Source organism: Setaria italica, chromosome VII, assembly GCF_000263155.2.
Source record: "Setaria italica strain Yugu1 chromosome VII, Setaria_italica_v2.0, whole genome shotgun sequence".
Classification (NCBI taxonomy): domain Eukaryota; kingdom Viridiplantae; phylum Streptophyta; class Magnoliopsida; order Poales; family Poaceae; genus Setaria; species Setaria italica.
In genome coordinates, this window is record NC_028456.1 from 21,499,728 (window position 1) to 21,514,559 (window position 14,832).

Consider the following 14,832-nt stretch of genomic DNA (forward strand, 5'->3'; position numbering starts at 1 on the left):
GATGCGTGTGTTGATTGGTGTCTGGATCGGACCCTACTTGATTAGGGACCCTTATCATTTTTTCTTGGTATGTGGATTATTGGTAAATATACAATTGAAAAGTAAAGCACTAAGATTTTGAAAGAAGAGGATCGCTCTAGGAAATTTTAGAATTCAGTTAAAATTTGTACTAATTAAATCCTAAGATTTTGGATCCTAAATCCGTTTCCAAACAGAGCAGAAAAAATCAAGGAGATTTCCATGAGAACTGTTTGTATTAGTATGCTGGCCTCCATATGAATAAGCTAGGAGACCAACTTTACATGCATTTGTTTCTTCTCTACATTTTACATTTCTCTGGTTTCATAATTTATTAAAGGGGCTATTAAGTTGTTGCCCTTATTTTGAACCCCGATTGTGATTTTACCCCTACTTTCTTCCACTTTGTGTTTTTAACCCTACTTTTTGAGAACGAAGGTTCAGTTACCCCTACTCCTACTCCGTGAACAACATGTAACAATATTAAAAAAGTTGAAAGAAGACAAATTTGCCCTTGCGAATATACCCCTACTTTTTTGAGAACTTTATGATTGTACCCCAATTTGACCACATGTATTTAGATAGAATTTCAGCATATATTAATAAAAATTTGCAAACAAATTTTTGATAAATTTCCACAATTATAAACAGTACTTTGCCAACTAAATTTTGAAAAAAATTTGACAGCATAACGGAACAAAAGTAGGTCCAAACCACATGCATATAGATAGATAACATCCCATCATACATGTCCAACAAAAACAATAGCTAGTAGAGACATACACCACCAGATCACATCCCAACATACATGTCCAACAAAAGCAACTAGTATTGCAATATTACATGTCCATTGGCAATGCATCAAATTCATGCATCTATTCCTAACAATGCAGCCAACCTCCCTCCTCTTCCCCTTCCTCTTCCTCCCTCCTCTTCCTCTTCCCTTTCCTCTTCCTCCAAGTCGAATCGAAATCAAATCGGACATTGGGATCACAAGAACTCGAATTTATCTGATTGTCTTGCGCCCTGGCCACCTGCGCTCCTGTCTGCCTGCGCTTGTGGGGCTGCGAGCCCTCGATCCTAGCTAGCTCGCGCACCCACCCGCGCGCCTGGCGCCTCACGCTCCTGCCCGCGTACCTGGTATCGGGGATAGATCCCTAGTACCCACAAGGAAGGAAGAAGACGAACTCCTACTAGGATTCCTCTGTAATCCTACTAAGACTCGTACCATGTAATCCTACTAGGACTCCTACCTTGTAAACCGACTAGTAATTCCGCCCCTTGGAGTATATAAAAGAGGGCAGGGGTACCTAGATCGGCAGCTCAGAACCATCATCAATAGCCAACAATCAGACTACACAACACCCAAGTGTAGGGCGCAATATACAACACGCAAACAGGATGTAGGGTACTACGCTACTCTGGTGGCCCGAACCTATATAAATCATGTGTCTTGTATCCTCGCTTTTACCTTCGAGTTCTAGGTCCGGCGACCCCCCACCAACCAATCTACTACCTCGGGATACCCCTCGGTAGGTTGCTGGGTATAAAACACCGACATCTGGCACACCAGGTAAGGGTGATCGTCGAGATCATCGAGCAAGCTTGAAGGACCTCATCATCAAGATCGTTCTACTCAACAAGAAGCAAGTCGTCGAGTCGGAGTTCCGAGCAGACAAATCTACGTCGAGACAGAATTGATGCGCTCCGCATTCCAATTGAAGACCGAGTCGGTGTCCACCACAGGCTGCTACATACGGTTCATCGATCAAGTCACGTGCAGATCAAGTCGCTGACGACTACTTCGACTACTTATCTTGACTAGAAAACTAGTCAAGGATGGTCTACTTTGACTACTCATCTCGACTAGAAAACTAGTCGAGGATGGACTACTTTGACTACTCGTCTCGACTAGAAAACTAGTCGAGGACGGTCTACTTCGACTACTCGTCTTGACTAGAAAACTTGTTGAGGGCGGGTTCCATGTGATCAACACTAGTCGAAATCGACTCCGACTTGTTAGCTTCATCTATAATCGACACGACTTTGTCGACAATCATCCACGAATCAAGCTAAGTCACTTTTTAATTATTTTATATAAATTTCTAGCTTATTTTCCGCATGCAGGACAACACACCGACTACTTATTTGTGTATGCCTCTCAACGTAAATTACCCTCCAGAGCTACACTTTGCCAATTACTCTTGGGGCATGTTGATCGACAGTCATGTGGTTGGTACACCAAATTATGGAGGCTACGGTCATGAATTTCGTGCACTGAGTTTCAAAGGCTCCGCCACGGGTTTGGTACATCGAATTATGGAGGCAATAGCCACAGATTTGATGCACTAAATACTGGAGGCTCACAAACGGCTACCCCCTAAGGAGGTACAAATCCTATGCGCACAACACGCGCTCTTCTCGCCGAAACGTAGAAAAGTCTCAACGACTACTTTAAGCGCAATCACACTCTCTTTTTGTCGCAATGCCGACTACTTATTTTCAATGTCTTCTCTTAGCGGTCGTCAATATCCTTGAGCAGAACACGCCTCAATTTGTGATAGCCTTGGATCTTGTGTCATGCCTAAATGCTAGGACGTGAGACAAAGATCTTTGTAGCAGTAGTGTCAATACGCGTACACGAGACAAAGATCTCACACACGCAATGGCAATGGTTAAATAGGGACCGAGAGTCTAAACGTAACAAGCTAACTACTTGGGAGAAATATGGCCAAAACAAGAGCATGACACACAACATTTATATTATATTCATCACTGAATAAATTTCAGTAGTTGCAAGTTCTACAAATATGCCACATAATGTATACATTTCTTTTTTTAGGTCAAGTTTCGGCGATAACTCTCCAGGACGCTCAGCGTACCTATAATGGCTCCGCTAGCTCCCAGGCTCAGGGGCTAAGTGCCAATTACTACTCGGAATACCTCCGGTAGCTTTGCTAGCTCTCAAACTCGGGGGGGGGGGGGGGGGGGTAAACGCCAATAACTACTCGACGTGGCTCCTACGGCTCACCTAACGCATAAGCTCGGGGGCTAGATGCTGCAAAACTACTCAGATGATGACTTGTGTGAAGATTAAAGACCCTCGGATTGATTAGTTAATCATTCCAATGCTCGGGGCTGATAAGCTACACCCGACAGTTGATTTTTTCAAGATGAAAGAAGAAGATTCAAGATTTTATTGACCCATAGCCTGATTTTTCGATTCAACCTAAGGCTCGGGGGCTACTCCATATGGAGTGCGATTCCGACGAACCAATCTACTACCTCAAGATACCCTTCGTTAGGTTGCCGGGTATAAAACACCGACACCTGGCACCTCGCGGGGCCACATGCCCGCCCGCCCGCCTGGCTGCTTGGAGCCTTGTGGGGCCCGCGTGCCTCACCACCGCACGACACCCGGTGGCTTGCCGCCGCTCGCCCAGTGCCCCGCCACCACACACAGCCTTGCTAGGGTTCGTTTGGTGGAGATAAGAATGACAACCAAAGGAGAAAGAGATGGCAGTGATGGGTGAAAGGGATAAGGGGCATCGATATCTTTTGGCCATATTATGAAGGATTTTTCTATTTTTCTATTTCGTTTATTTAGGATGCCACTAACAGAGTAAAGAATGGGGTAAACGGAAGCTTCATTTTCAAAAGGTGGGGGGGTAAAATCACAAAGTGGGAGAAAACGAGGGCAAAATCACAATTATGGTTTAAAATAGGGGTAGGAACGCAATACTCCCTTCATTAAATTAATCATCTAAATAGAATGATTTTAACATGAATTCTATTTTCTTCTCTAATTCCTATTGTACCACAATTCATCAAGGAACATAGTGTATGCCAGGATTAACAATTTCCTTGATAGAGTATACGAAAGACTTACACAACAAACACACGGCATAGTGCCATACTCACACAACCATACATGCATGCATGCGTGGGGCCTGACCGTTTGGCTTTACATCCACAGGACTGACCGTTTGGTCATATTTTAGTCGCATCGCATAATTTTCACTTGGTCATAATGCGGCTTTGCACTTGCATTCATAAAAAAAGCATTAGTAGGCAGGAAAAAAAGAGCTGTTGTGTCCTGAAGCAACTGAAAATGAGCCAAACTATAGTCGATCGATGTGGACTGTAGGATGGACATCCAACGATCCAGTCACCGTATTCCTGCCATGGCCAATTCTTTTTCTTTCTCAAGGTTCGCTCTCCTTCTCCGCCATGACTCGTCACAGTATTTCATGGTGCGCTATGTAAATAGAGATAAAGATGTATAGAAAAGCATTGAAGATGGACGAAAACAAAACCAATAACAAATCTGTAAGAACTCTTTATACTTATACATTATCTGCATTATGCAGCAATACAGTATTGGCGAAATACTGAGACAAGCAATGTCTAAGGTGGGCATTGGGGATTACACGTAGGGCACGCGGCCCTACGGCTACACTCATCCCACGAGCCGTAACAAGGCCTTTTGCCCATGCAGCAGTAGCAGTCATACTTCCCACAAGAAAATAACGAACAAAATTTCAAGTAGACATTGCTCTGATCTAACGAGGATTCGTTGTCGACCGTAGGTACGATTTTTTTGACAGCTTCTTGAATCTCCATCCTCTAGTAGTCTTGAAGAACCTATATGATTATTTTGCCCATCAATAAATGATATATATGCATATTTATCAAATATGTGTAAAAACAACTAGAGGCACCAAATTAGTCCTAGAAGTAGGAAAATAGAAGACATAAACGGAAAATTATGGCCCTATTTGGTACATCGGTGGGGGAGAGGTGCTTCTCAAATAAGCTGCGCAAAATGAAAGAAGCGCTTCCCTGAGAAGCGAATTCGATCCAACTTCTGCGTTTTAGTACAAATGGGAGCACGGCTGCTAGTTTTAACTTATTTTGACCATATAAGCAGGATTTAAGCTATTCCAAACGCGGCCCATAGAAACTCTAGTAAATAGAGGGGAAAAAATCATGTGTTTCTTTTGATGGAGTCCTACTGTAATACAAACTGCAATCATTGATCATGTTCAAGCATCTGAACAGCTTCTCGATCTCTCTCCCTCTCCCCCTTATGGGAATGCCGTTTCGTCAGGTAGATGTAGCTGCGGTGGTGGATGTACTACTTGTGTTTTCGCAAAGGCAAAGTATGGATCTTTTCCCCTTGCTAGGCCCATAGCTTGCTAATAAGAGCGTCGTCTCCAGCTATTTACCTGTATCTGGAGACCTAAAAACAAGGCAACGTTGCCGTGGAAGGTACCCATTATTCTAAACTGATGTGTTCTGAATTGCGAGCCTACTCAAAATCAAAAGGCAACGTGTGGTTATTGAAGGCATAAACCAATTATGCATTTTTATGCAAATATCTACCTGTTCACCACGTCCCTTGAATCCTTGATGATGTGCACTGATCGTATATATGCGTACATGAGTCCATGACACGTCATTAACTCTAGCATAACAACGTTAACTATAGAACATATATCACAATGTGCACGGTGCCTGTATTCTTACAAGGCGCTAGGCACCCGAACACAACGAACACGATGAATACCATGGAGACTGGGCTGCTGACGTTGCTCCTCGTCATGTTTGATCTCTCACCGGAGAGGAAGAAGAAAGGGGTTCTGAGCTTTGGTGTGGAGAGAGCAGAGGACATGGCATCAGTTTATAGCCCAGAGGTTTGGTCCGGCTCCGGCAGTGGAGTGGCTCGGGGCGGCCGGGCGGCAGCACTGTTCGGTGGTGCCGGCCGGGACCCGGGTGCGTGGTGCAGCATCGCGTCGACGTGCGCACTGTGCGCAGGACGGCCCGAGGACGGGGGTTTTCGTGGGTGACGAAGGGCACAGTGACAGGAGCGCTGCATGGCGCGGGGGCGGTGGTTTTGCTTAGCTTGCCTGCCTGGGATTGGAATGGTGAGAGAGGACCGAGACGTACCCGTCTTCCATGGAGTGGATCGGAGGATTGGCTCGCTGCGGTCGGTGCAAGGGCGTGATGAGGCTTGGGGCGGAGTCGTGAGCCGCGTAAGGCCGTTCGCAGGACGGAGTGGGCTCCGGGCCGGTACGGTGGCGTTAAAAGTTGCTACGGGAGCGGCGAAGCGACGGCCGGATGGGGAAAGAACGGGTGCCGCGACAGCGGGTACAAGAACGCTGACCTCGCCTCGGTTAGGGACGGAGTGTGCGTAAAGCATAATCAAGGTTGGAGATCTTCGTCCATGGCGAGGAGACCGGGAGGACTGCAGGCGTAGGAGATGACAGACGAAGAGACCGGGCGTAGGAGAGGACAGAGATGAGCATCGCCGGGCCGTGTACAGCAGCAGGGGCCGACTGCCGAGGCCCACCCGAGATGGACGTCTAGGCAGCCCATCGTGGTTGCAGTCCAGCCCAACATGGCGGCCCAGACTGCCCAACCATACAACGGCTCGGCCCTGCAAGATGGAATCACTGTCCATTTCGCACGGGTTCGCTCGAACAGGGAACACATCACACGCTGCGGAGCGCACGACCAGATGGCGGCGGTGCTTCCCCGAGCAGCCGCCCGCGCCAAGCGATCCGGCGGCTCCGGCATGCCCCTCCGCTCCGTCCTCGTGGGCCGCGGCCCCTTCTCGTCAGAGGCCGCGACGACCCCGCCCCCCGCGGCCGCGGCGGCTACGGGCGAGGAGGATGGCGACGACCTGCGCAGCCGCATCTTCCGGCTGGGCCTGGCGAAGCGGAGCGCGACGGCGGCGCTCGAGAGGTGGTCCGGAGAGGGACGCGCCGCCCCCGCGGAGGAGCTCCGCCGCATCGCGCGCGACCTCAGCCGCGTCCGCCGGTACAAGCACGCCCTCGAGGTTCGGTCCCCGCCCGCAGAACCATTGACCCCTTCCAATTGCTCTGCCTGCCTCTGCCTGCAAGGATTTAGTGCGTTGTCCGTGCAGCGAGCGCTCTTGTGGAGCGCTCTGATGTGATATGTTCCTTTGTTCTGGAAATGGTTATGACGTGCACGCGATGTAGGTTTATCTAGCTGGATAATTAAGATTGTGTGGTAGCCTGATTGCAGACTTATACTGTCGCGGCAGATGCATCTGTCTCCTTAAACAGGTCGAGGTTTTATAAGTAGGTTTTGCTGTGGGTTAGTTTAAACAATTGACAGGAATTTGATGCTACATATTGCCATATTGGGCACTATTACTCTAGGTCTAGGAAGCTTTAGCATTTCAATTGTATTTGTGTTAGCTTCCTTCCTTGTTGGCTGTTACTGATTAGGGTGGCTATGAAGATGAGCATCTAGTCTTAAGACTTCGGTATGATGGCAGAGGCTACAGCTATGATCTTATAACTAGGAAACAACATTTCGTCAATTGAATTTATCTTTGTATTTGTTGTGCCATTTTAATGCTAATTGGTATTAGCTATCATGTTTTTTTGGCAACATAATAGCCAAATGGGTTTGTGTCATGATCTTATATGGTAACTTTTGCTAACCCTGAAAAAGAAACCTCTTCCAGACTGTTACCTCGCTGTAGGTGCACATATTCATTCCCTTGTTTTATTTGGTTGTTTCTGCTGATACTCTAGCAAAGGGTTCTGTTTTGTCAATTGTTGCTATCTTTCCCCCTTCTAGAAAAAAATTTGCAAATTGCAGCATCAGTTATTAACTGCACATTTTACAGGTAGCGGACTGGATGAAGACACATCACGAATCTGATTTATCTGAGAGTGACTATGGAATGCGCATTGACTTGATTACCAGAGTTTTTGGTGCCAATGCGGCTGAAGATTTCTTTGAGAAGCTTCCACCTGAAGCTAAATCTCTACAAGCCTATACAGCACTTCTGCATTCCTATGCCCGATCAAAGATGACAGACAAAGCTGAAAGGCTGTTTGGCAGAATGAAGGATGCAAACCTGTCTATGGATGTCCTGGTTTACAATGAAATGATGACCTTGTACATTTCTGTCGGGGAGCTGGATAAAGTTCAGGTCATTGCTGAAGAACTAAAAAGGCAAAATGTTTCTCCAGATCTCTTCACCTACAATCTCCGGGTCAGTGCAGCTGCTGCTTCCATGGATCTCGAGTGCTTCAAAGGAATTCTCGACGAGATGTCAAAGGATCCAAAGTCCAAAGAAGGATGGACACTGTACCGGAAACTTGCCTCTATTTACGTTGACGCCAGTCAGCTTGTTGGCTCTGGAAATTCACTGGTGGAAGCCGAGGCAAAGATCAGCCAGAGGGAGTGGATAACCTACGATTTCCTCGTCCTTCTACATGCCGGCCTGGGCAACCTAGAGAGGATAAAGGACATATGGAAATCGATGCTTATGACTTCTCAGCGGATGACGAGCCGGAACTACATCTGCGTGATCTCCTCCTACCTGATGTGCGAGCGGCTGAAGGACGCTGGGGAGATCGTCGACCAGTGGCAGCGGTCCAAAGCTCCGGAGTTCGACATCTCCGCCTGCAACAGGCTGTTCGACGCTCTTCTGAATGCCGGCCTCACCGACACTGCAGAGAGTTTTAGAGAACTGATGCTGCAAAAGAGTTGTATACTGACAAGCAGGGCAACTGTTGCCGCGTGATTACGAGTTTCTTTCTGACTTGATCATATATCGCCAGAGAGTTTTTGTTGTGTGAAGGAATAAATGATGGACCCGCCAAGCAATTTGCACGCTATTTTTTTTGGCAAGGTACGTATCTGATTATATATTTGCCAGGACCGTGGCACGATGACACATGAAGACTCTGTATGGTCATCGACATTTTCTTGTGATCTTCCTGGCCTAACTACCTTTGTTTAGTTTCACGTAGACGACAGGTACAGCGACTGCACGCTGGCGGAAGCCACACCACCTGTGGCCTGCTGATCGCACACTGATTGTCTCACGCTCCACGTTCTCGCCACGAGGATGGTGATGGTGCGAGTTGTTCCATGATTGTGCGTAACGAGACCGGTTGCAAGCGACAGAGGGAATTTTCAAGTGTTTCGAGGCCTTTCATGCGTTGTCAATCATCACCATGCACACCTGCTCTGATGACCCCCGAAACTTCAGAATATTCCCGGTGTCATGCACTAGCACACTGCACACGCCTAATAGCCGAGTCTTTGTTCGGTACAAATACAAAAACGTGCCTTCCCTCCATCAGAGTGAGTGACGCAGTGTCTCGCTAAATTTTAGTCAAAAAGATGCATCCAGAAGGAAGCGAGAAACGAAGGGGAAACGGGTTTGGAGAGAGCCAACGCGCAGGGATAGCAAGAAAGAGATAGGCGGGCTATCAGCCGAACCCCCTAGGAGGTTCGGATGCTAATTAGGATGATTAAATATGAGCTAATTACAAAACTAATAGTAGAATCCCTAGGCTAAATCGCGAGATGAATCTATTAAGCCTAATTAATTCATCATTAGCGAATGGTTACTGTAGCACCACATTGTCAAATCGTGGACTAATTAGGTTTAATAGATTCGTCTCGCGATTTAGCCTAGAGTTTGTGCAATTAGTTTTGTAATTAACTAATATTTAATACTTCTAATTAGTATTCAAACATTCGATGTGACAGGGGCTAAATTTTTGCCCATATGTGCCAAACATGGGTGTTGGGAGGAAATATTAACGACCTCCTAATGCCGCTTAAAGCAACAGTCATGAAGGCCCAGGCCCACCTGCGGTAATTGCGATTACCGCCGACCCAGTAGAGGCAGAGAACATCCCACTCCGTCTCGCCCGACCCAGGGTCCCGGGGTCGGACAATCCCGACCCCTCGATGGCGGGACTCCGCCTCGCCCGACCGCGGTCCCAGGGTCGGGAGCGCCCGACCCCTCGCCGCAAGGCTCCGCTTCGCCCGACCCCAGGCGTAGGGGGTCGGACTCATCCCGGCCCACGAGACAAGTGTCCACCTCGGGCGCAGACCGACGGACAAGGGCGCGGATCTTGTGGGCCCCCCAGCGGTCTCGCCATAAATGCACCGCGGCTCTGGCACGCAGAAAGGCGCCCGCGCCCCTCGATGTGACCCGCCACAAGTACCCGAGCGGAACACTGTAGCCATGACCGCACAGGCTACAGTGGCCACAGATCCCCCTGATTCGCAGCAGGGCACTCATGGCTTGCGCCGCCCGGAGCAGGAGGAAGTCGCGCCCGTCCTCGCGCCCCACGCATTCGGCGACAGGGACGCGATGTCCGCCTTCCGCGGGCTGTCAGCAGATGGCGGGATCCGCCGCCTCCCCCAACGGACACAGGTGCCACGACAAAACACCATCATCGCGCATGGCGGCGACAGCTGTCGAGGAGACCATCGACGGGACGCGACGGCGGCCGTCCTCCTCCGGCAGACGTGCTGGCAGGAGCCGAAGACCGGCGAGGGCGCCGGTGGCCTGGGGACTTGGTCCCTCTCTTTGTGTTGTTTTCTACCTAGCTTTGTTTATCTCTTTTACTTCTCCTGACAACCGGTCTCACCTGTAACCTCGGTGGCCTCCTTGCGCTATTAAAGGAGAACCGGGAGCCTGAGATGTGGGGGGGCTGCCAGGCAAATAGAACACACCCGTACCCACTTAGAGCACGAGCGCACTCTCAAGAGACCTGGAACCGGTTCCCTCTCTCGCACTACTGTAACCCCTACTACAGAACCCCGCGTGGGTAACACAAGGATCTCCCGATACTGGACGTAGGGCCTTCCTTTGCCCGAACCAGTCTAACCCCGTGTCTCCCACACCACCATCCGAAGCCTTACGCGCATAAAAGAAATTTACTAGTCTAAGTCTCGATCCGCAAATCTTGACAACGACAATAGGATTTGGTGATCCGCACGCCGGTTTCTCGTGTCGTCAAAGCAGAATCCCATCGCGGCAGACCCGCATTCGCAGTGTCCTTTCCCGGTTTCCCCAGTTACGTGCTCCAGTCAGTGTGTGCTTCTTGTAACCTTCTTGGCCTTTGTCCGATTTCACGTAGACTGTGCGCAGCGAATCCACGCTGTCGGAAAGGCATCATCGGCTCGGCAAATCGGCTTGACTCGCGCTTCGCATCCTCCCTCTTGTGATCTTGTCCGGTTGTCCCCTCCCCGTGCAGTGACCAGTGAGACGGTTTTTTTCCAAGCTACAACTGACCGGAGCTTTTTTCAAGCATTCCAGGCCTTTCTCCAGCTGCGTCACATTGGCACCGTCACCATATACACCTCCTTGGTAATGGTAACCTCCAAAACCTGTAGGATAGGATATTGCCAAGGTCAAGCACTCGGCACACGCCCTGACATCCTCCTTTGGTCCTGCGAATGCAGTCAGTGCCTGCAGCTTCAACTCCAAGCCTGCACCACATCAGTGGCCGCCTAAAATTGTCAAAAGGAGCAGTCCAGGTGTAGAAAAAGGGGAAGAAAAGGCACGTTTGGAAAGAGCAAAGAGGCGAGCACCCATCGGCAAGGAGAAAGAAAGAAGAGCTGGGCGTGGGCGAGCTCGGGCCGGGGATTTTAGGCGAGCACACAGGGTTCCTCGTGTCGTCAAAGCAGAATTGAGAATCCCACCGCAGCAGACCTCGGTGGCACTAGTGGAGCCGTCTCCACCCAATTCCGTGCTCCTGTGTGCTCCGCGAGGGGCGATGGGGACGCGGGAGCTACTCCTCGTCCTCTGCCTCCTCGGCGCCGGCATGGCCGTCTGCGACGCGCAGGCGCCGTCCCCGAATTCGACTTCGTTCTCCTCGCCGCCGCCGGCGCCTCAGCCGCCGCCTCAGCAGCAGACGGCGTTCGGGCGGACCATGTCGACGTTCATCACGGTGGCCATCAGCGTCTTCTTCTTCCTGCTCTTCATCTGCGCGTACGTCAACCAGTGCCGCCTCGCGGACCCCGGCGCGCACGGGGAGGCCGCGGCGGCGGCCGCGGGGACCGGGGGCCCGTCCAGGAGGGGGAAGCGCGGGCTGGACCCCGCCGTGGTGGCCACGTTCCCCATCGTCTCCTACAGGGAGGTGGTGGCGCACAAGATTGGCAAGGGCGTGCTCGAGTGCGCCGTGTGCCTGACGGCGTTCGAGGACGACGACGACCTCCGCCTGCTGCCGCACTGCTCCCACGCCTTCCACCCGGAGTGCATCGACCCCTGGCTGCAGTCGCGGGTCACCTGCCCGCTCTGCCGCGCCAACCTCGAGAAGCCGGCGCCGGCGGTGGCGGTGGCGATGGCAGTGGCAGTGGCGCCCCCCTCGCCGCAGGAGCAGCGCCAGCCCTCGCCGCCGCAGGAGGCCGTGTCGATACCCGTGGTGGACGAGGACTCCGAGGAGGAGGACAGCGACGAGGACGACAGGAAGGAGGAGGCCATCGAGCTCGAGATGCTGCGCAGCGCGCGTCGCGCGGTGAGGATGCCGCGGTCGCACTCGACGGGCCACTCGCTCTCCGCGGCGGCGGCCGCCGCCGCGGAGGAGGGCGACCACGAGAGGTTCACGCTGCGGCTCCCGGAGCACGTGCGTGAGCAGGTGCTCCGGTCCCTACGCCTGCGGCACGCCACCAGCCTGATCAACCTCTCCGACATGAGCTCCGAGGGCAGCTCCCGAGGCGGACGCCGCCTAGGAGGAGGGGGAGGAAGCTTCGGCAACGGCGGCGGCGGCGGCGGGAGCAGCCACGGCGGGCGCCGGTGGCACTCGTTCCTGGTCCGGACGGTCTCGTGGGCGCGAGGCGGGGGCGACGGCTCCGTCCGGAAGGGGTGGGACGGGTCCACGAGGGGGGCAAGGGACGGCGGCGAGTCCAGCAGGAAGGGCTCGGCCACGCCGCCGCCGGCGGGACGGCCGTGATTGCCCACCGCGGGACGGTCGGAATGCTTGACCTGTAAAATCCGACAAGTTTGTGCTTCTTCTTTTTTTTTTTCCTAATCGTTTGTATTTGTTTATGTTTAGGAATATTTGGCGATAGCGTGATAGCGGCCTGAATTTCGGAAACCTGTTGCTTTCGCGATTTGCGTGGCCTGTAGATTTTGTGGGATTGAAAAATTGACAAGGAGAGGGTAAAGAGTTCAAAGAACCATGGAGGGTTCTCACTTCTCTTTGGACTGCCGTTCTTTACGGCCGATATCCTCCTAAACGATAGCCTCTCTTTTTGTTAGTGGGAGAAGCATTATGCTGGGAGCGTCAGCTTTAAGCCAGATCATTTGCGCTGTTAACCATTCTTTATGAGGATCTTTCCCAGCAATGGGACTGCAAAATCATGCAGGTATAGTGTGCTACATGTGTCCCTCCTCTTTTTGTTTGGGTTCGTGTCAATCTGACTTTGAAAGATTCATGCGGGGACAAAGAAAAGAAAAGAAAATGCGAGCTTGGAGGGGGAAGGTCCGTGCAATGAGTAGTGACGGGCATAAAGAAACGGCAAGGAAATAACAGAGGATAAGAGAGGACTGACCAACTGAGGGCCCCGCGTCCGTCGCGCCATTTTCAAAGGCGCCGCGTCGCGTAGTGGCTACGGCCCGGCCGCGCTTGACGTCGCCCCGACCTCCAGGACGGATCGGGGTCTCTTGGCAGCGGCGCCGGGGCAGCGAGTCCGTGGCACAGGGATGTGTTTATTTTAAGAGAGAAGACAGGTAGCAACGAGCTCCATGTGTGAAACGAGCGCGGAAGCCGGCAGCGAAGCCATCTGTTGTGTTGTGTCCGGCCGGCGGCGAGGTGCGAGTGCCGTGGACGCATCGCGCACGCGTGGCGAAACGATCGGTGGTGAGCGCCAAGCAGAAACTCCACTCGGTCACGCGTCCGTCGTGCAAAATTTGTGTGTTTGGGCGGCTACTGGCTAGTCGAGACGGCGAGACGCTCTGACGGCCCCCTCGGCCCTCACAACATGCTAAAACAATTGGCGAAGTGAGCGCGATTTTGGGGGATTCTTCGTGCCACAGCCCATGCCCTTTTGCTTTTGGTCCTTTTGGCATCGCGATGCGAAGCAATCAGCAGTGGAGTTCCGATCGGTCCTGCTTTCGGTCCTTTCGGCATTGCGACGCGACATAGGAAGCTCTCTATACGCATTTCCAACGTCCACAAAATTGGAATGCACCAATGAACCGGGCTACTCACTCACAAATGGCAGCTAGCAACGTCAACCTGTTCTGCTGTTTCATACGGTGTGAAGGAATGCCCAGCTACGTTTTGACGAGCTAGACTGTTTGATGAGCGTAACCGGCTGAGAGTGGCTGACGGCACACTCGGAACTGTCGCTTACGTCGGTCAGGATGGCTGCAGCCTGCAGGCTAGCGCATTCGGTTGGATCAGCGCGATCGGGACTGCTGCAGGTGCAGGCAAACAGATCCAGCGTCCAGCGATAGCAACTGCTGGTCCACAACAACACATGCCAAGAGTACTAGGGGCCCAATTCCAAAGCCCAAAACGACGAAGGGAGCCAGGGAAGCAAAGCCATTCGGGCATCTCAAACTGACAGACAGTAGCCACTGGTCTTCGAAAGAAAACAATCGACAATAGTCGCAGTAGCCACGGCGGCTTCTTCTCCTGTGTAAAGGAGCGGTCAGTTTGTGGCTTCTCTATGGAAGATGGGGGTCAGCTGAAATAGTAATTTCGGTCACTACGGGAAACATTAACTTTGCCGTTTGCCGAGTGCCTGTAGACCCAAAAACACTCGGCATTTAGCATTCAACGAATTTTCCGCTGGCAAACATGTGTTTGTCGAGTGACAAACATCGGTCACTCGGCAACAGGTTTGCCGAAGGTAAAAAACACTCGGCGAAGATAAACACTCGGCAAAAAGGACGTTAACGGCGTCCAGGGTAACGGCTAGTTTGCCGAGTGTCAGACGGAAGACACTCGGCAACACATTAAAATTTGCCGAGTGCCGACCGCATGGCACTCGGCAAACACCTTAAAGTTTGCC

General features: G+C 51.5%; 2 protein-coding genes across 2 annotated transcripts; both read left to right on the top strand.

Moving 5' to 3' along the window:
* The first annotated feature begins 6,471 nt into the window (after positions 1 to 6,471).
* Positions 6,472 to 8,746, top strand: LOC101786116 (pentatricopeptide repeat-containing protein At5g09450, mitochondrial). The gene is made up of 2 exons (XM_004975728.3): positions 6,472 to 6,859; positions 7,682 to 8,746. The coding sequence occupies exons 1-2, from the start codon at positions 6,539 to 6,541 to the stop codon at positions 8,585 to 8,587; spliced, it is 1,227 nt and encodes a 408-aa protein (XP_004975785.1). The 5' UTR covers positions 6,472 to 6,538; the 3' UTR covers positions 8,588 to 8,746.
* A 2,120-nt stretch (positions 8,747 to 10,866) lies between these two features.
* On the top strand, positions 10,867 to 13,276 carry LOC101786518 (E3 ubiquitin-protein ligase ATL6). The gene is made up of 2 exons (XM_004975729.2): positions 10,867 to 12,781; positions 12,867 to 13,276. Exon 1 carries the CDS (start codon positions 11,589 to 11,591, stop codon positions 12,762 to 12,764), a length of 1,176 nt encoding a protein of 391 aa, XP_004975786.1. The 5' UTR covers positions 10,867 to 11,588; the 3' UTR covers positions 12,765 to 12,781; positions 12,867 to 13,276.
* Positions 13,277 to 14,832: the final 1,556 nt, after the last annotated feature.

Excerpts from the sequence above, each read along its gene's own strand:
- LOC101786116 (XM_004975728.3), top strand. The coding sequence starts at position 6,539 with ATGGCGGCGGTGCTTCCCCGAGCAGCCGCCCGCGCCAAGCGATCCGGC. Across the intron at positions 6,860-7,681 it reads GGTACAAGCACGCCCTCGAG|GTAGCGGACTGGATGAAGAC; the intron begins GTTCGGTCCCCG and ends CACATTTTACAG.
- LOC101786518 (XM_004975729.2), top strand. The coding sequence starts at position 11,589 with ATGGGGACGCGGGAGCTACTCCTCGTCCTCTGCCTCCTCGGCGCCGGC.